Source organism: Sesamum indicum, linkage group LG6 (genome assembly GCF_000512975.1).
Source record: "Sesamum indicum cultivar Zhongzhi No. 13 linkage group LG6, S_indicum_v1.0, whole genome shotgun sequence".
NCBI classification, from domain to species: Eukaryota; Viridiplantae; Streptophyta; class Magnoliopsida; order Lamiales; family Pedaliaceae; genus Sesamum; species Sesamum indicum.
Window position 1 is genome coordinate 11419994 of NC_026150.1, and position 21435 is coordinate 11441428.

The following is a 21435-nucleotide window of genomic DNA, read 5'->3' on the forward strand; positions in this document are numbered from 1 at the left end:
AATAATTTGGGCACTCCCAATAGATGGTGAGCCTGTAATAGGAGTTGATTTCGATCGAACCACTATTCAATGGTAGGTCTATTGCTTGACTTATTTTGGTTTTCGACCGGATGCAAGTGCGTTCACCGGTTCATGATTGCAAACTCAGGCAATTATATCTCACTTAGCGGCAGTCAAAATTACTCAAAACACACCCCACGAAATTGTTGTCCAGTGCTTTTGGATTGCTCCTATTAGAGGATATAGAAACAACCAAGAACTACAATTGGGCAGTGCTGTGCTTGTTTTTATACTATGAATTATGCAATATCAGACAAAAGGCAAAGCTGCAATTGGTAGCGCACTGCAATTGTTATAGGTAAAATTTAATTATTAACTCATAGACAATTAATTAATAACATATATTTGTATTATTTATATAGATTTAAATGGTCATGGAACACTCCACTTTGCGCCGGACTTGGTGCAGAACAATTATATATTGGCCAAGTCCAAATAGACAATAATCGCTAGCTCCCAACAGTATTGTATGGTGCTACATGGAATTATAAACATACCTTTACCCGAACAATATGAGCCATTGTCCAGTCATAAGAGACATATTGGATGAGATGTAGGTGGATCAAATAACTTATATTTAATATTGTACGTACATTTATACTGTGAATTAAACGCGCATTAATTTACATTGTTTCATTTATTAAAGTTTATTTGGTAACCGTATGATATAGACCCAGATGTCATTATGGCTTACGCCGCTAATTTGAACCCCCAACTGACGAGATTATCATGTTCCTTAGTATTCTACGTGCGCCGCTAATTTAAACCCCCAACTGACGAGATTATCATGTTCCTTAGTATTCTACGCAATAGTGGAAATGCATCGTCCCGAACAGGTCCTTTGCCAATTCGGAATGAGATAGAATATTCCATAAGCGATGGATACTCGGGACATGAGCCTACATCAGATCTCCCAAAAAAATCATACAAGCACGATTGGAACCTGCAATAAATCATTAGATGACAAAGATGATATGACATGATTGTACAAAGGCCACCCATTTTCAATAGAAGAGATATAGAATGAGGATTTTGGGAATGGTACTACAACATAACATAAAATTTCGTGTCGTCATCCACTGACAGACGTGTGGAAAGCGAGAACCCACCTGGAGATGCACTTATGTTATAAGTTGTGGTGTGTTATATAATATCGCATACTTTATTTTAAGTATTTCTTTTACAACACAACATTCATTATTTTCCTGCATTCTTCAGGCAGAAGAGGTGAATGTTCTTGAGCTTTGTGTCAATCTAGACCACTAAATCGCCTCAATATTACTATATGCATCAATCACCACAAGATGATTGGTTGTAATTGGCTATATATATGCCAACCCATACAGAAGATTATTCTTCATAAGTACATCTTGACATTGGTCTTGGCATTAATCAATCATATGTACTAGGATATAATATTTCACTAATTTCATTTCCATCATTTAGTGCATATTGTGATAATGTAGAGTCTAGTTTTGCAACAACATCAAGTCGGTTGGACATTAATCCCGGTGGTGATGATAATGAGGTACAAAATGAGCCAATGCAAAATGTGGGTGAGGAAATAAAAAGTCCTCAGCGTCAACACTACAAATGCAATTGTGGAAGGGATGGACATTTTTTATATTTGTATTTTTATTGTATAATTCATTAGTTTTTTATATTAATACAATTTTAACATTATGATTTTTTGAATTTCAATATATTTTTAAAAATTAATTAAATATAATTAATATATAAAAAATAAAACTAAATATAAAAAAAAATTAAAAAGAGGATGTTGTGGATGCTGTTCACGACATCCCCCTTTTTTTTAAAAAAAAATATTTTCCAAGTCTTTGATCGCGACTCGATCTAAATTTGTTATATAATTTAAATAAATTATATTTATATAACATTTTTTAAATATTATTCAATTTTCGCCCTCATCATTGCCACTAGAAGGTAATCCCCTATTCCTAATCAACAATATTTGGTACTAGTCTTCTCTTTGTTAAATATATCATTGAACGAAAATTACATACATAATTATCAAACTTTAATTAGAATTATAAAATTATCCAATATATATACCTCCCCTGAGATTTGGTGTAATTACACGTACACTTTCTGTGGTTTGAAAATTACATTTAGCACGTATAAAGTTTGCTTCCGTCTAACAAATAAGTCACCCGTTAATAAAAATTCACTTAATTTGTTGATAATAACAAAAAAATTGAAGGCAAAATTGATATTTACACTCGATTGACTTATTACTGACTCATTGTAGGTTAAACAATTCTTTTCCGACTAAACTATACTTATAATGGTGAAACTATATCACCTCACATGCATTGACGCATGGATACATATGAAGGTAATTTGGTTATAGGAAGATTTGTTTAACCTGCAATAAATTAGTAATAAGTCAATTGGGGGTAAATATATATTTTTGTTTCCGATTCTTTTTGTTAATACCAATAAATTTGGTGAATTTTTTGACTAACAGATGAACTTTTTTGTTAAATATAAATAAATTTTAAAAATATTAAATATAATTTTTAAAACCACCAGAAATTTATATATAATTACATTAAATCTCGTATAAGAAGAGTGTTGTTATTTCAAACAAAGAATATAATTTTCGGGATAAAAAATGTTGACCAAGTTGGTAACGAAGTCGAGGGGGTGGGGTTGGTAGGTGGGATCACTTGTCATGTTGCGTTGAGAATGTGGATATGAACACGGACTACTAACCAGGCAGCTGTTTCCCCAACCCCCATATGCCTCTTTCTCTCTCTCTGTGTGTGTGTGTATATATGTACTTGTCAAACAATTCAATTCATTGCTATCGTCTCAGGCAGAAACACACACAGAGACACATGCACAAACGCACACGTAAACGCAGGCACGTCGGCATGGCTAAGAGGATAGGTGGGGCTAATGGTGGCAAGAGATCTGATCTCAACAGAGGCGCATGGACAGCCGATGAAGACGCGAAACTAGCGCAATACGTCGAGATACACGGCCCCAAGAGGTGGAAATCTGTGGCCGTCAAGTCAGGTGACAGGTCCAATTATTATACGATCAAACTGATTAACTTTAATTACTTAAAGACGAAAATTGTAATTTTAGTCCCGTAGGAATGAAAATTTTAATCGTGTTTGAATTTATTTTTGCAATTTTATACGTAACTTAACAAATTTCGTAATTTGAAAAAAAAAATAGTAGAAATTTGCTAAAATAATTGAAAAAAAGCATCAAATTAAGCTAATTAAATGTGTATCATATACAGTTCTTCAATTATTTAAAAATTATGATTATTTTTGTCCTTTATATTCGAAAATTTTAATATTATAGGATAAAATTTCCTAAATGAATAGGGTTGATACAATTTACTTTTGTAATATTGTAAATGAGCAAATTACTCCATATGAAAAAAATAGTAATATACCTCTCTGGGTTTTTAAAAATTCATTTTTAAAAACGCAGGGAGGTAAATTGCTGTATTTTGAAAAATACAGGGAGGGGGTAAATTACTATTTTTTTTTTCATAAAGAGGTAAATTTGCTTATTCGTAATACCACATATGAATTGCTTGCATTTTTTTCTCAATGAATTCATACAAAACTAAAATTACGAGTTTTTCAATTACTTAACTTACAGAAAAAATGCAAGCAACCCCCTTGTGATATCGCAAATGAACAAATTACCCTCTTATGAAAAAACAAATAGCGATTTACCTTTTTGTATTTTTAAAAATACAACAATTTATCCTCCTATAATTTTTGAAATGAAACAATTTACCTTCCTGTATAAGGAGGTAAATTGTTTCATTTTAAAAAATATAGGGGAATAAATTATTATATTTTTTTTCATAGGGGTAACGTACTCATTTTAATATCACGTGAGGGTAAATTGTTATCACACCTTAACTTACAGTAGTGTAAATGGAATTCAAATCTTAGTTTCAAGTTTATATTGGATCTTAGTTTACATTAGTGTTTGAAGGGTTTTGAGGGATTTTGATGCAGGGTTGAACAGGTGTGGAAAGAGTTGCAGGTTGAGATGGTTGAACTATCTTAGACCTGATATCATGAGAGGCAACATTTCTGATGCTGAAGAGGATTTGATCCTTAGGCTTCATAGGCTTCAGGAAATAGGTAAAATGGCGGCAAATATACCACCCTGTCTAAGTGAGTGAGAAAACCTAACAAAGAAGAAAAGGAGTACTGATATGTGCATGTACAGGTGGTCGTTGATCGCGAGAAGGCTGCCAGGGCGAACGGATAATGAGATCAAGAACTACTGGAACGCTCATCTCAGAAAGAAAGCTAATCTGATGGAGAAATTACCAGCAACATCAATAGCAGTTGTGGGGAAGAATTGGAAAGACAATGAGGGAATGAGCAGTGTGAAAGAAACAGAAGCAAGTGGAGATGATGAGAATGGAGTGAGGGATGATGAAGTCTTCGATTTCTCAACTCAAGAAACCTATGGGTTGGAGTGGGTCAAAACTTTTCTTGAGCTTGAAGAAGATTCTTGATTCTTGGATGCATGATCTTCAGCTTGTCTACCAATTAAACACTCACTAGTAAAAGAAAGGGTACTGACGTGACATATTGAAAATGAGCAATTTACTTATTTATAAAAAAAATAATAATTTTTTTTTTATATTTTTTAGAATAATGCAGTTAGCACTTCCATGCTAATACACGCGTACTTTTTCAAATATTTTTTTTATTCTAAAATATAAAATTATATTTTATTTTTATTTGATAATTATTGGATCTTAATTGAATCTAAAGTTCGAATTCAACTTAAAAAAAGTAATGGCTCAGCTTTTATTTGATTTGAATCAACTGCTTAAATGTAAAAATATTGTAGATTTAATTTAGGGTAAATTCAACTATCTCCCATGAGATTTGGCATAATTACAAATACCCTGTCGTTATTTAAAAAAATACCAATAACTCCTCTAATTTTAACAATAGTCTAATAATTAGCCCAATTCGTTAGTTTTCATTCATTTCTTGTGGTGAATGGACCAAAATACCCTTGTGGATTAAAAATTATAATTTTATTTTTTATTTTTATGAACTAAATGGATAAAAATTACAGTAATGACAAAGTTGATAATTTCATACCTGCATCCAAAAATTACATAATTTCATCAAACATCAAGGGTATTTGTAATTCAAATAACAAGGGGGTATTTGTAATTATGCCAAACTTCAAGGAGGTCGTTGTAATTTATCCTAAAATTTAATTAAAAATACATGTATAATATATTTATTTATAATTAAAATATACATATATATATATGGGACCGGGGGGGGAGGCATCGGGGAATGGGACGAGTGGCAATGGCAACGGCGGATTCTTTTCTAATTTTATATATAACATAAAATATTTGTTTAATAAAAATATAGGGAAAAATGCAAGCAACCTCCTTGTAAGATCGCAAATGAGCAAATTACTTCCTTATGAAAAAATAAATAGCAATTTACTTCCCTATATTTTTTAAAATACAACAATTTACCTCCCTATATTTTTTCAAAATGAAGTAATTTACCTCCTTGTATAAGGAGGTAAATTGCTTCATTTTAAAAAGTATAGGGGGATAAATTACTATATTTTTTTCATAGAGGGGGTAATATGCTGATTTTCAATATCACATAGGGGTAAATTATTATTCACTCTGAAAATATATGTATTGATATATAAAATAAATATAATTAATATAGATATACAATATAATATATATTTATATAAAATAATATTTCATTATTAAAAATTCATAAAAAGTCGTAGGGTTAGTGCGTGAATTACGCCATCATATATAATACAATATTTTGCTTCATTTTAAAAAAATAAAAGAATAATTTATTATCTTTTTTCACGAAATATATTATGCATATACAATATTACATATCACATAAAAGTATTTTGTTTTTTCCATAAAAGAAATAGCTCTTGTTCATCTACTAGGAAAGAGCGCCGCGGGTAGAAAATGTCCACGGTTTATACACTAACAGTGAGCAACTTCTTTGTTCTTATTCTTCTTATTATCACATAAAGACACTTTGACAATTATACTTTTATTAAAATTCATTTACAAACACACACACAAAACAAGAAAAAGGGAAGTCAAAATATTTATAGAATGCAGAGATTTTATCTTTCATATCGCTGAAAGAATTGTTCAGATTTATCACACAAAAACAGCTACACCATTCTCATTTCTAATAAAGATGCAGCTCATAAATCATTCTTGCAATTTTCTACAAAAATTTAAACGTTTGGGATATATTTATATATGGGAGTCCACAGATAATTGTTGCGAGTACAGGAAAATTGATGGGATATGACCCGTCTCACTGATAAAAGTATTCTTTTTTATGGTAAAAATGCTGAAAATACCACAAGATTCGCCTAGATAAAGTCGGACAGGGTTGCATTACCCCACCCGCTTCGCCAACCCGTTGTTCAAACCCAGCTGACGTGTACGTCACCTCGCCACACGATCTCTGACAGTGGAGATTCTAAGATGAAGCCACGTGGTTCATTTGGTAAAGTATGTTTGGGCCTATAAACACCCTCCTTTCAAAGCATTTATGATAAGACGCATTTAATACTTTCTATCTCATTTATTGCTTGAGGTCGCCTACTTTCCATCTCGAAATCGAACTGACTTGAGTGTCGGAGAATTTTAGCCAGGGACGATTCCAGCTACCCTAAAGTGATTTTCTTTTCAGGGACCACTTTGATATTTGGGACCTATATAACGAGAGCTCGAATACCTGCATTGAAGAGGTGGCGTATTCAACCCGGATCAAAAACTTAGAAAGATTGATTCCAAGCCAAATTATTGTAAAACCTTCATTATATTTGGATTAATATTTTGAATATTTTGTTTTGGTGTTTTGGAGATAGAGAGAGAAAAATAGAGATAAGTAAGTATGTGTTATGAGATAGATGGTATGTTTGGATTTGTGTTTTGATGTAATATAAAATACTATAAAATAAGTGGTGTAGGTTTGATGTTGAAATTTGGGAGACAGGAGTTACTGTTCATTGTCAAATCATGTTTTTGAATATATATTTATTAATATATATGTGTACGCATATAGTATTTTGTTTCTTAGTGAAATATAGTATATATATTTATGTTAAGTAATTTATTTTATTGAGGAATTTCTTTTTACATTTTAAATAATAATCATAATTTTAATGCATAATTAAATACATTGTAGTATTGTCTCCAAAATAATTTTATTAGACTTTATCTTTGGAATGAAAAAATATAATATATAAAATTTAGAATTAAGTATGTATTATTGGTATATTGTCCTCAATTTTCAAATTTCTCAAATATTTCATTGAAATAGGAAAAATTTCGATTACAAAAGATTTAAATGGTCTAAGTTAAAAAAATTTGTATTCAAGAGTTAAATGCACTATACTAACATGTTAAAAATATATTCATTAGACTTTTATATTTGAACTGATAAATTTTAATAGATAATTGAAGTAATAAAAATACGAATTAGGTATATAGTACTGATATATTGTCAGTAGTCTACGCAATTGCTACAGTATTTCCGTTAGGTAGAAAAGTTTTAAATACTTTAACTAAGTAGCATTGGTAGTAAATATCTTTAATATCAATGGTTTCATAAATTAATAATTATCTTTTAGTAGTAATTATTAATAATTTGAAAAAAACAATTAAATCTCATTTGCTTTGGTGTAGAATGGATTTGTTTATATTAAATCGGTGTGTTGAAAATGATTTCATTGGCGTTTATATTCGTGGTGAAAATATTTACTTGATAAATCGAACAATAAACACTTTGCATTACGCATGCAGTAATGATAATTGTCCAAAATTTTGAAAATTTTACAAATATTTCGTCATGTAAAGAATGATGTATTGAGTAAAAATTTTTACAAATATTTCGTCATGTAAAAAATGAAAGAAGAAAAAAGAGAAGAAAAAAAGAAAAGAGAGAAGAAAGAAGAAAGAGAAGAAAACGCTAGAGAGAGAAAAGAAAGAAACGGACAAAAACAAGAAAAAGAGAGAAGGAAAAAAAATAATAAAAAAAAGAAGAGTAATAAGAAAAAATTTAAAATTAAAATCTGCACACCTAGTGAAGGTGTGCAGAACTACAAAACCAAACAAAGTTTTGTGTTTTGGCCCATCTTATATACAATTCCAAATATGGGACTTGTATTATAGGCTGCTCCCATTCCTGTTGGTTTCTGGAGTTGGCATTCATCCTTTCAAGCACTATTTCTCTTGCTTTTCTCACGGTCTATTAACTTCAGCAAACTACAAGGCAGGGTCAAGTCTGATTTGTGTTAATCGATCTAACTCCAAGAAATGTACATTGAATTTTCTGAAGGCAGATATTTTATAATCAGTGCGGCTAAAATTAGCGTTGCGTTTCTAAGATTTTCAAGGACTAATATGCAAAATAAGCATTAGAATTATGATTTAATATGAAAGTTAAGTGTTAGAATTATGATTCTAAAGTCAGTAAAGTGTTTTGAGAATAAATGAGACGAAAACACTAAGTCATAAAAAATAGCAGGTTAAATGATGAAAATATACAAAAGTTGTGTGGGAGATGATAACGCTAGCAAAAAAGGGTTGAGAACAAGTGGAAAACTAGTAAAAAATCAGTTGAAAACTTGTTACTTTCCTTGATCTATTTAGATCTCTATTTATTGGAGTAGGATGAAAAATTTGGGGAGTGGTTGAAGATGGTTAAGATGTGCTCGAATTCTTTGTGATATCTATTTTATTGTGGCATAATTGATCAAATGTTTGCTCCATCATACAGGCCCACGCAAGTATTAACGAGATTTGCCACATCACCAAGGAAGTAGGAGAAAATAAAGGAAGTGGTCGTCAATCATTTTTATCGAACATACTAGAGCTAGCATGTTTATCCTTGTTGATGTGCTATGGTGGTGATGCATCATTCGATGTGTAGAATATGGTTGGCCTATCCGTTAAACTAGATGGGCCCTCAACGGGCTTCAATGGGGCTTATATCAATTGTAGTATTGCCACTAGGTCGAAGATGATACTAGGCTAGTTGGGAATGTGACTTCTTGACTTGCTGGTGATGGGTTAGTATGACTTGATTTTTTAGGCTAAGTTGGGTTGGATTTTGCCATTAGCCGTTAAACACCCTCCCCCCAAGTAGTGTAATACTTATATTGAACGGATAGAGTAAAATTTCTATTCTTTGTTGAGTTGGGCTAGTACCTATTTAAGAGGAAAAGTTTAAACCATGATATCAGTTATGCATCTTGAGCTAAGACAAGTATTAGTCACATTATGTTGTTTTAATCGTGCTATGTTAATGTGATGGTCAGACGTTGTGCTGTGTTGTTTTGCCACCTAATTAGGTTGTTTTTAGGCGACGATTGAGACAAGGTACTGATAGCCTGCTGCTTTTGGAGTTTTCAGAAAACAGCTTTCTCTTTCTTCATATTTTTCGCTTACCATTTTCTTAGGTGCTCTTTATTCCCTTTCTCCTAATTTTAAGCATTTATTCCATTTCTAAAATTATAGAGTTAATGGTGTGCACTTTCGTAAGATTGATGTGGACTATGTCGTATATTCCTTGGCGGTGGGCCGTACAAGGGGGCCTCAATGTCAATGCATGGTTGCGGGGCAGGCTCATGAGGGATTCAACATAGACGAGTTTGCAACTTTTCTTACCGTGCGCTAGGCGCTATGAGCAATCAAAACAGATGCTTATTTGATAGAGATAGAACTACGGCTTTGCTGGGTCTAGTCGGTCGTTTGCTTTTAATTTATAGGTCTTAACGTAATACCGTTTGGTGCTTTGTTCAGAAAAAAAAAAATAGTACATTAAGATTTTAACAAACTGAGTTTGGATAAGATCTTTTCCTAATCAATTTAGGACATGTATCTTATATAACACTACCTCAATCACAAATTCATTCTCATTTACCCTATTCAGTTTATAAATAATTTAACCAAAGAAAGTATTATCTCATTTAAATAAGTAGTTGGATACCATTAACTCTCAATAATTACCTACAACAATAATTTGATTGTGCAAAAGATTTACTCGTTTATTTCAATTTCTTCAAATTCAATGTTGATTGAATGGATATAAGGTAAAAGGAAAAAAATACAACTTACCCCTGAATCATATGTGAAATGAGTAAAAAATATATCAAATTACTCCCTGCATTTCAGAAAATGAAGCGAATTACCCCCTATCTAAACTATTAATAGGGGGTAATTTGCTAAAAAATTTTCCACAGGGTATTTTTTTACTCATTTCACGTATCACAAGGGTAAATTGCATTTAACCCTGATTTAAAATGAGCTCGAGGGAATGCTAATTGTTTTATTTTAAAATTTTTTATTGTTTCACATATAAATAATAACACTTTGTATGTGAAAAAGGAAAACTTACCACAATGCAAAATCAATCTATAATATGTGGGAATTATAACAAGACTGTAAAATTGCAACATAATTAATTAGCTCCTGTTTCACCATTCATGGAGACTCCAATCTGTCTTAATTTATCCTATGCAAAATGCATATATAGGATAAACTATGGGGACACTTCAACTAACAGTCTAACAAGCTTTAGAGCATTTACAGGCAGGAAAAAACCCTCGGCATCCACCCTCACTGAATCCCTCACTCTTGCACACTAAATCACAGTTGGCGCGACGGATGCATATACCCTTGAATATGTTGCTCTTTGTTTCGCAAACATTTGCTCCCACTTCATCAGCGGTGGTCACCTCTGTATTCAACATTATATAAAACAAAATTTATATATTTATAGTACCATAATACAACTACTATAAACGTATTAAGGAACGTATTTTTTGTTTTTGTAGTTTTGACAGTTTGACATTTTTATCATTATAGAATTGTAAAAGAGTTATGTGACTTTTTGACATTTCGCAACTTTTGGTCTTTTCGGTACCGGATTTCGCAGAAGTCGCCGGAGCAAATTATGTGATATTGAAAATGGACAAATTAACTCATATGAAAAAAAGATAGCAATTTACCTCCTTGAGTTTTTGAAAATACAGTAATTTAACCCCCTGTAATTTTTAAAATGAAGCAATTTACCTCCTTAGATAGGGAGGTATACTGTTTTATTTTAAAAAGGGGGAAAATGCAATTTACACCCTCTATGATATGAGAAATGAGTAAAAAATTTCCTATGAAAAATAAAATAGCAAATTACCCCCTGTGTTTTGAAAAGCAAATTACACCCATATCTAAACCATTGACTAGGGAGGGAGAGTAATTTGCTTTATTTTTCAAAACACAGGGGTGGTAATGCTAATTTTTTTCCATAACGGTTTATTTGCTCATTTCATATATCACAAAGGGGTAAGTTGCATTTAACCCTTTTAAAAAGTATAGAGAGGTAAATTGCTATTTTTATTATTATAGAGAATAATTTGGTTATTTGCAATATCATAGCCGGTAAATTACATTAAGCCCTGTATATATACACTTAATTTGAGTACATCTAACAGAAGGCAAGCAAAAGTTTGAGAAAGTAATAGAATTGAAAGTAATACATACGAGCAACCAAGACAAGTAGTAGAAAGAAGATCCCGAATGTCTTCTTGGCCTCCATAATAGTGAATTTTACGAGCTAGATTAATTTGTTCATACAGTTCATCTTCTCAAATTTGTCTGTGTTTCGATAAATAGGCAATACAAAAGGAGATTTTGCAAGAGTGGTGGATCACCATTTGTGTTATCGTGAAAGATGCTCATTCCATTCTACTTTCAAAGTATGTGTTTAGTTACATGCTCTTAATAAGAGAGTGAATTAGCATTATCTTTGCCTATTTTTAAGGTTGAGGAGCCTTTCCCGAATCCCAAGTAAAGGGATAATTACACTTCCCACCGTTTAGGTTTGTGTAATTACACGTAAATCATTTATGTGGTTTGAAAAATTATATTTAATATTCTTGATATTTACTTTCGTATGACAAATAGGAACCTCGATTATTCAAAGTTCGTTTGAATTTGTTGATGTCAACAAAAATTTGAATGATAATTGATATTTAATTACCCCCGATTGAATTATTACTGACTTATTGCAAGTCAAACAATTTTTTTTTTTGACTAAACTATCTACTGCTGAAGAACGTGTGGTGTTTGAGAAATGACAAGATGATGACAGATTCGAAGTATCATACTGGCGTGTATGACAAATGAACTCCAAAGATAGTATGATAGGCTGGATCATGTTAATTCAATCATGATACGCCTGCGTGATCTGTACGCGATGCCTGATCGGCATATACAATATGCCGCGACTAATACACTCTTTGGCACTAAAATGGCTGAAGGATCATCGCTTCATGATCACTGCGTCCAAATGCTATCCTTCTTGGAGAAGCTTGCGGACTTGAAGGCAGGGATTGAGAACGACACGTATATTGATTTGTTCTTTCAGTCGCTCCTTCACTCTTATGATCCCTTTGTCATGAACGTCAACATGAATAGGCTTGAAAAGTCCATCCCCTAATTGATCAATATGATTGTATTAGTGAGCAATACTCATATTGTCCATATATAATAGAAAAATCAGGGGCAGTATGACAGTTTTTAAAATAAAAATACTTGTATTAATATATAAATTTATATACCAACGAAATGGTGATTGAACCTAGTTTATTTATACATTCGAATATATACCTTCTTGTTTGAATATTTGATTGATAATTGTTTGATACTTGTTTTGATTAAAGTATCTTTGTGAAATTGCTATCATATGTTTCTATATGGTTATGCGTATAATAAAAATGGGTGAATGATTGTGATATACTATTATTTGATTGTTGATTGAAGCTAAATGACGAAATTATTAATGTGAATACTGCAAAATTGAGATGAAACATGATTGATCTAACCTGGGGCATACTTGATTGTTTATAATATTGTGAATGATGATGATCCCTATATATAGGAAAACAAGAACTTATTTTACTAAGCACCATAGCGCATAAAGCGCCGAGGTTCCTAGATAGGCGAGACTATCTTGTACTGATTTACCACACACTAATATGATGTGGGGTGTCATGTTTATTTTGATATCTTGTTCTGATATTGCTAGACACTAAGGTGGTGTCATGTTACCATATTCTACGGATTGTATATTATATCATATAGACTAAATTGATGGTAGTCGGTAAAACTGTTGAATAATAATCTAGCTAGGCTAAGTAGGACCCTAAGTAGATAAACGTCGACTTTTGATATGTTATACCATGGATCGATATGATTGTTAGTATTGATTAATCCATGATTTTATGGTTATTGCATAATGAATAATTATGTTTCGTATCATTTGCTTGAAAATTATTTTAGTGCACCTATACATATATATATATATACATAAGTTAATTAACTATACTTATTAAGTAGGAAATGCAATCCTTGATGCCTATTTTTTAGATGAGATGGTTTGCAATGGCTTATCTATTATTAGTTGGGTCAGCAGTATCATTTTAATTTAGGAGTTTTAGCTATATAATCATGAAGATATTGGACATTAAGTAGGGCTATATTTACAAAGGGAGTATTACATATACTTCATAAGTTAAATTATGTATCAATTTAAAATTAAATAAAGACATAATTTTTACTTAGCTCTAACAAAATTTCAATATTGTTTTTCATATACAAATAATAATTTTGGACTTTAGGAATTGAATATTTGTATTTGAAGACAAAATTATTAATACTTTCCATGCAAAGTTGTTGTAAGAAACGAAATTGTAATTGAAATTAAAATGTGAGGAATCAAAATAATTAAAAGTAAAACTTATGAAGGGCTATAGTTTTTTTTAAAAAAAAATCTCATAATTTGGTTGAAAATTCATCATAAAGACTGATTTAAAGTTAATTGAAAAATACAAGATTGGTTTCCGAGTTGGCCTACAAAGTTAGGGACGAAATTGAATTTTACTGATTATTTTATAGGTGAATGGGTTAAAATACATATGTGTATATATATATATTTAAAATGAGTTATTCAAGAGTAAAATTACACTTATTCTCATATATATTATAGGACACATAATTTCAGTACCAATATCTAATTTGTATTTTTTTTATTTTTTTAAAAATATTTGTTTAAGTTTTTTTTTATTCTATTATAAAAAATATAAATTTTGATTTTCTATCACAAATATATTCTTATAATTAAATATATAAAATATTATTATTTTTTAAATTATAGGCATTGATGTTGTTCGAGTCCTAACATAGTATTTATATTTAAATAAGATTAAAAAAATAAATAAATAAAATATAAAATAGGCAAGAATTGAAAAAATTAAGACATACGGAACAGTTGCGAGAAAGGCGGAAAAAAACAGAGCATATGAAAATGTGGAAGTGGTTACCTATCTTCAGCATAGCTACTTTTCCTTCAGCTTTCTTTTCGTCATTTTTTCCTTCCTTTCCCTTTCTTCCATTTTGACGCTATCTCAACTCCTCCTAATTTCAAGGTGGTGATATATTCTGCTAGTTTATGTATGTGAAAACCGAGGTATTATGATCTACTGGTTTTCGAATTATATGAATTTCTGAATTTTAAGTAAGTGTGAATTTTGGTTCAAGATTTGGATAGAATTGGGCTGATTATCGCTTCTTTCTTTCTTGTTTTCTCTTTTCTTTTCTTGGTTGTTTGGACGCATATTTTTGCATGATGTCCTATAAGATAGAGAAGTCAAGGCAGTAGTTTGGATGCTTTGAAATTGTTATAGGGGTTTATTCTTGGTTTTTGAGAAGAGAAATGCTTGTCCTTGATGTTGCTTTGTTGTCTTATTCTTTTATTGTATATGTCCTTTCATGTACTTAGTTCTTGTTATCTTTAATCTTTTGTGAAAGTGTTGTTTCTGATTTTTCTTGCCAAGGATATAATACGGGGATATTAGTTTTTACTAAATCATTCTTCCATGCCCTCTCTACTCCCCTAGCTCACAAAAACAAAGAAAAAAGAAAAAGAAAATATTACTATATACATATTTATTTGATTCTGCACTTGGTTTGGGTTTTGAAGAAGTTTGAAGAAAGGTCTCTAATTATGCCTTTGTAGGATTATGTTAATATTGCCATAAATTGCCTACTGTTATCAGAGATTACCTTTTGTTGTAAAATTTCTAGTTACAAGTGAAATGTTAAAGATTTATCTTAACAGAGTTGGAGCTCTCCAGTAATAGATCTGTAATATATATATCTCTTTGCAGCTTTATGTCTGGATATGAAAGAAGAAAATATGTGGGTCAATTTGATGATAGAAGCACTCTTGTCGAGAGCACAAAACATGTTGGAAGTGCATGGGCTCAACGACCAACTAAGTGAAATTTAGGAGGTTTACATGGATGTTTTGGACAGTTTCCAAGGTTGGATATTTGAACTACAGGGTTCTCAAGAAAGCTAATACATTAGATAGATATGACTAAGCTGTTGCGGACTATTCTAATCTTTCTAATATTCAAAATTGACTGGAGAAAATTGTTTCTTGTCTCTTCAATTCTTACGATAGGTAGTGTATTGATATTGATTTCTTCACTTCCTTATCCACTGACGGAATGGATTTCCCAACCACACCCTGCAATTTCATCCTACTTACCCCTAAATACAGCAGTACATTTGGGTAAAAGCCATTTGTTGGCGGCGGGTGTCCATTTGGAAACTATTCGAGATACCCCAATAATGGTTTCCAAAGGAGAACAAAAGACATCTCGACGAAGAAAGGGAAGTAGTAGAGTAAAGTCAATCAATATGGTTTCCCCACCAGCTCCACAACATATTGTTAAAAAACTTCCCAATCACATACAGGTAATTCATTATTGTTGTGTTTATTATATTTTCATTTTTTTCATGTTATCTTTCTTCTTTACACAAGGTTTATTATCGTGTATAGAAACACCTGTCCTCATTGACACCAGATAAGGCTCTTGCATTTGCTAAAAGAGATATTGAAAATGCATCGGTAACCAGTGATGATGATCCAGAATTATATGCCCCCTTGTTTCGAAATATTTCCACATTCAAGAGGTAATATATCTTCTGGTACTTGTCTCATAATAAGTCTTGCATTTTTTCTTGTCTCCATAACAAAAAAGATGTCGCATTTAAGATATTGTTCTAGATTTTCATGTGAAAAAAATAGAATTTAATCTGTTGGAGATGTACAAAGTAAATAAATAGTTATAATGATCACTCATGGAATCCAAATGGTTATCCGCTTATAACTTATGTTGATTACAGTAGAGTTATTATTAAAGAACCCTGAATCAGTGTTGTCGAGTATGAATGAACAATTTTTTATTTTCTGGTCTAACTTAAGGTTTGTTTATGTGGTATAATCTGACTTCAGAAATAGGAAAGCAACCTGTGCTACTTGATATTGAACATATAATTTATATAAAAGATCTTATATTACTTAACCATGTTTTTTTAACAACTTATTATTCTCTTTAAAGTGTAGAGTTTAAAGCAAATTAGTCAGGTCAATGACTCAATGGTTAAATGCAATGCTCAATACCTTGGCAGTGTCACTCCTTGATTGAAGCTAAATGTTTTGCTTTTTCCGCAGGAGATATTGATATCGAATGCTATTACTTCATTCATGAAGTGTAATGAATATGTGAGGAACTAAAGGAGAAGGTTTCTCTTCAAAATAAATGCTCCAAAGAAGTCAAGCCTCTTATATGCATGATGAAGCAACGAGAAATTTTATTTGATATTGCAAAAGTTCATAAATGAAATGAATTTATTAATGAGAAACCTAGTTAGAAGCCTACACCCGTAAATGGTCTATCACATCAATCAAATATTAGATCACGGTGGTGTAGGAATGTTGGAACCTTGGGGAGCTAAACACTTAGGTTTTGGTGCTCATTAGGCTGCGAACACATATAAAATATGTTATATTATATACTATACAATGTCTGTTGAAGAATATAAATAAATTATTGAGATATGATTAAGACTATCAATGAGAAAAATAAATTTAGCATTGACAAAATCTAGTTGGAGCCTTTTATCATCCATGAATTGGGTGCTATGTTTATTAAATCCGAGAGCTTTTAAACATTGATCACAGTATTGTTGGGAGATTGGGAACCGTAAGAGTTGAACATTAATGTTATTAGGCACTTGTAGTCATATAAAAAGATTCTTACTTTTTACATGGTACAACAGAGTCACTTGTTAAAACATTGACGAAAAACTTCCTTGGTCCTACTATATCTATAGATGAATGATGGTATATCTTCAGACTCTAACAGTTGCCATGGTAAAGAGATAGGGTTTGCAATCGTGATGCTTGAATTATGACATAGAAGGGGTTAAGAAGTGTTAGGCTTGCATAGTAGAGGATGTCAATGATGATGTGAAAGGAAAAACCCAACGTTTTGAACCAATGTGAGTGCACAAAGCAAATATGAGGTTACTTTTTTGGTTAGAGTATCACACTACTGAGGAGATGATTACCAAGAATAGATGATATAATCGCACTGTTGAGCTGTTTGAGTTAAATAATTTATTTTTTTTTCCCATAATATTTTATTATGATTTTGGGTAGTGAAATTATTGAATGTTGAATATACTCTCACTTTTCCCTTCTGGTGCATTCTTTATATACTAGTAGCTCTTCTATGAGTTGTGTCTTAGAGAAGGGCAGACATTGTTAGAATATACATACTATGTTGCTGATATTCCGAGGATATATTATTCCTACTTATTAAAATTACGTTCTTCTGTATGTCCTCCAATTCTGTAAGCACCTAATGGCTATAATATTCATGATATATACATGTCCTTTTTAAAATGATTTTTCCTTTTTTTTTTCCATATAAAAAAAAAATCAATTCAAACTCCAGGAGCTATGAATGGATGGAATGGATGCTAAAAGTGTACATTTATGAAGAGGGAAGAAAGCCTATTTTTCATACACCTCATCGCACTGGAATTTATGCATCTGAAGGATGGTTTTTGATGTTAATGGAAGAAAACAGACAATTTGTAACAAAAGACCCAGAAAAGGCTCACTTGTTCTATCTTCCATATAGTGCACGCCAATTACAAATGGAACTTTATGTTCCTAATTCACATAATCTGAAGCCATTGGCAATCTTTCTACGTGATTATGTGAACATGCTTGCAGCAAAGTATCCATTCTGGAACCGCACTCATGGATCGGATCATTTTCTTGTTGCTTGCCATGATTGGGTATGGTAATTTGATGGGATGCATGCATATTATAGACTAAATATCATTTAATATCGCCGCAATTGTTAGCTTATCAACTGAGATGTGTTACAATGATAATTTCATTTTTACTAATCTAGCTAGGTAAGCGCATATTTTGGTGACCAATCTACAATTTAATTTTGGATAAGTATATGTTTATCCATAAGCTACTATATCATTAATTGTATATTCATTACTTAGTGGGATGTTTTCTACTCAATGGCGCTGTGTTCTAGGTGATTTCAAGATTTTCTTAGTAGCATAAACCTAGAATTCATACTAGCTCTGGATTTAGCAACAGGACTGAAGTTGATTCTAATATTTTGTCTCTTCCTCTTCTTTTCTCTTTGCATACATGGTTGAAATAATTTGCCAAAGGAAAGGATGAAAAAAATGGACAGAGAGTTTCTGGTATACATATTTATAGCCTAAATCATTAAAGTGTGAATGCATGTTAAAATACTTGCGGAGAATAGATACCAAAATCCACTTTGTTCTTCATCCTTAAATATCTAACCTAGAGCAAATAATTGATTACCAAGAGCAGAGGCACTTTATAGTTTAAGTAACATTTTCATAAGTCCAAAAAGACTTGTTGCTTGACAACCAATGATAAAAATACTTCTCTAAAGACACTTCATACTAGTTTTGTAGAAGTCAATGAATGGATGAGTTTGATATCTATTCAGTATCAAGGGTAGTATAGGTTTCCTTTAATGTGTTTCTGGTTTAATTTGGAATTAAGTCAATAGTGCAACTATCTTAATCATTATAGGTATAGCATTATGATATTGAGGTTGAGGCTAATTCAAATTGAGCCTATCTTTGCTCACACTTGTCTTGCATCTAGATTAGGATCTCCACATTGCTTCAAACTAGGCTTGGTTTGACTATATGAAACGAACATTTTTAAGTTTAGAGCTGGCTTGGGCTCAGTAAGAGTCACAAAAACATGTTGTAACGATTTTCATTCAATTTATCTCTTAGTTTGACTGTGGAAACTAAAATCCAGTTTTTCCCCTTGGCTTTGTCTGCATTATCTGTGGTCGTGACTCAATTTCTGTCATTGCAGATAGGTTCCCCATGACGGTAATTTTTTTCCACATTTCAGTTTACTGATGTCTCTTAGGTTGCTAAATTGTTCTTCTTAAATATGGTCCCTTTCATGATCTGTTGTGTCCATTGTGTCTAAGAAGTTGAGAGTGTCAATTTATGAAGACAATTTTGGAACCTTTGCTTTCTGTCACCAAATTGTTGGCCAAACGGATGATGTTAGTTGTATTTCTCAAATTAGTTAGTAGGGGTTGCATACAATCAATTACACTCTTGCATTCAAGTTCTATTTGTTGATTCAAACAAGCACATCTTAATAACTATTCACAACAAAGAAAGAAGACCTTTTGTTTTTTACTTGGTGGGGTGGCTTCAGTTTTGGGGGTAGGAGAATATAGAATACTATTAATTTTGTTGCCTCAATTGTTGTGTACGTGTCTTTCTCCCTAATTTTTGTTTTACATCCTTATTCATTTCTCTCATCTCCTCTATCTTGAATCATTATAGGGACCTTATATTTTAAAGGAGCATGAGGAACTTCAGAAAAACACCATTAAAGCTCTGTGCAATGCAGATGTGTCTGAAAAGATTTTTATGGCTGGAAAGGATATTTCCCTGCCAGAAACCACAATACGACAACCTAGAAGGCCCCAGCGAAATGTTGGTGGAAATAGAGTGTCACAGCGACCAATTCTTGCCTTCTTTGCTGGACACAGGCATGGTAGGGTTCGTCCTACACTTCTCAAGTATTGGAGTGACAAAGATGATGACATGAGGATTTATGGGCCCTTACCTAACAGAGCCTCAAGAGTGATGTCTTATCCTCAACACATGAAATCAAGCAAATACTGCATTTGCCCAATGGGTTTTGAGGTCAACAGCCCAAGAATTGTTGAGGCCATATATTATGAGTGCGTCCCAGTGATTATTGCTGATAATTTTGTTCCTCCACTGAGTGAAGTTCTCAATTGGGATGCCTTTTCTGTTACTGTTGCTGAAAAGGACATTCCCAAACTAAAGGAGATTCTCTTAACAATCCCCTTGAGAAAATATCTTATCATGCAAACCAATGTGAAAAGGGTGCAGAAGCATTTCCTTTGGAATTTGCAACCTGTTCCATATGATCTGTTCCATATGATTCTTCACTCAATATGGTTGAGCAGGCTCAACCAGATTCAGGTAGCACAATCATCATAACTCACCCATCTTTCTCTCATGCACTCGTATCAATTTGTCAACTTTACTCCTAAAGCTATGGTGAATTTACAATGTGATCGAAAGATCTATATAATTCTGCTACCGAATTATTCGTACATAACAATTGTATACTACAAAATACTAACCACAATCAACTAGAAGATACACAGGGGTCTATACCAAATTCGTTTTCATTGCTGCAGTTGCAAATTGCATTCTCAATATTTGTCACATGCTTGTAACGTGTTCTCGTAGCGGTAAATACTCTTCATTCAAACTTGATTATTCCTCTAAATTCTTTTTTCCATAATAGAAGAATGATGGTGAGAAAGATTGATGTTCCACTGTGTAGTTACTTATTATGTTCATATATTTTCTGTATATTTGTTTTGTAAAAAAGAACGACAGATGTTATGTAATGCATACGGAAGTCAAAAATTTGTAAAAATTGTTGGTCTCCCTAGAGATAAACATGGTTGCTATCTCAAATAACTACTTCAGCACAAGTTTATGAAATTTGATGATACTTGCACACAATTTTGGCCTTGAAAAAGGCAATTTTAGGGTATAACACAATTTGGGGCTCTTTTTTTCGCATATTTTTTTTGTTCCTTTTCAGGTATTCTTGTTCTTTTAAGGTAAAAATGGAATAATTTTAGTCATCTGAATAAAGATCTGCCTGTGAGGCATTGTGGATACATTTTAGGGATGAATACTAGCAGAGGCTATTGGCGCCTGCTTTGCAAGAATATGAGCTACTAAATCAGTTGATCTTATAACAAAGTTAATCCTTGTACCAATCTTCTGGAAAAGCAAGTTGTCAATATCAAGGAAAA

General features: G+C 32.0%; 2 protein-coding genes and 1 long non-coding RNA gene across 7 annotated transcripts; 2 read left to right on the plus strand and 1 right to left on the minus strand.

Annotated features, from left to right (window-relative positions):
- On the plus strand, positions 2803-4693 carry LOC105164451 (transcription factor WER-like). Of its 2 annotated transcripts, none has more exons than XM_011083102.2 (3): positions 2803-3102; positions 4074-4207; positions 4289-4693. In XM_011083102.2, exons 1-3 carry the CDS (start codon positions 2823-2825, stop codon positions 4583-4585), a joined length of 711 nt encoding a protein of 236 aa, XP_011081404.2. In that variant the 5' UTR covers positions 2803-2822; the 3' UTR covers positions 4586-4693. The 2 variants fall into 2 exon arrangements, 1 of the variants encoding a protein (XP_011081404.2); XR_002287330.1 differs by having other exon boundaries at positions 2804-3109; positions 4074-4202; positions 4291-4432.
- On the minus strand, positions 10505-11807 carry LOC110012192. The gene is made up of 2 exons (XR_002287359.1): positions 11651-11807; positions 10505-10850 (listed from the first exon to the last, which is right to left on the minus strand). It is a non-coding gene; the product is annotated as an uncharacterized LOC110012192 (long non-coding RNA).
- Positions 14451-20941, plus strand: LOC105164369 (probable glycosyltransferase At5g03795). Of its 4 annotated transcripts, none has more exons than XM_011083008.2 (5): positions 14451-14684; positions 15337-15931; positions 16017-16150; positions 17980-18328; positions 19910-20941. In XM_011083008.2, the coding sequence occupies exons 2-5, from the start codon at positions 15545-15547 to the stop codon at positions 20597-20599; spliced, it is 1560 nt and encodes a 519-aa protein (XP_011081310.1). In that variant the 5' UTR covers positions 14451-14684; positions 15337-15544; the 3' UTR covers positions 20600-20941. The 4 variants fall into 4 exon arrangements, with proteins under 4 accessions (XP_011081310.1, XP_011081309.1, XP_020549952.1 ...); XM_011083007.2 differs by having other exon boundaries at positions 14451-14636; XM_020694293.1 differs by having other exon boundaries at positions 14451-14620.

Bases quoted from the DNA above. Each gene is read 5' to 3' on its own strand.
- LOC105164451 (XM_011083102.2), top strand. From the start codon at position 2,823: ATGCCTCTTTCTCTCTCTCTGTGTGTGTGTGTATATATGTACTTGTCA. The intron at 3,103-4,073 runs GTGACAGGTCCA...ATTTTGATGCAG, and splicing joins ATCTGTGGCCGTCAAGTCAG to GGTTGAACAGGTGTGGAAAG. The intron at 4,208-4,288 runs ATGGCGGCAAAT...ATGTGCATGTAC, and splicing joins GGCTTCAGGAAATAGGTAAA to AGGTGGTCGTTGATCGCGAG.
- LOC105164369 (XM_011083008.2), top strand. From the start codon at position 15,545: ATGACTAAGCTGTTGCGGACTATTCTAATCTTTCTAATATTCAAAATT. The intron at 15,932-16,016 runs GTAATTCATTAT...TATCGTGTATAG, and splicing joins AACTTCCCAATCACATACAG to AAACACCTGTCCTCATTGAC. The intron at 16,151-17,979 runs GTAATATATCTT...TTCAAACTCCAG, and splicing joins AATATTTCCACATTCAAGAG to GAGCTATGAATGGATGGAAT.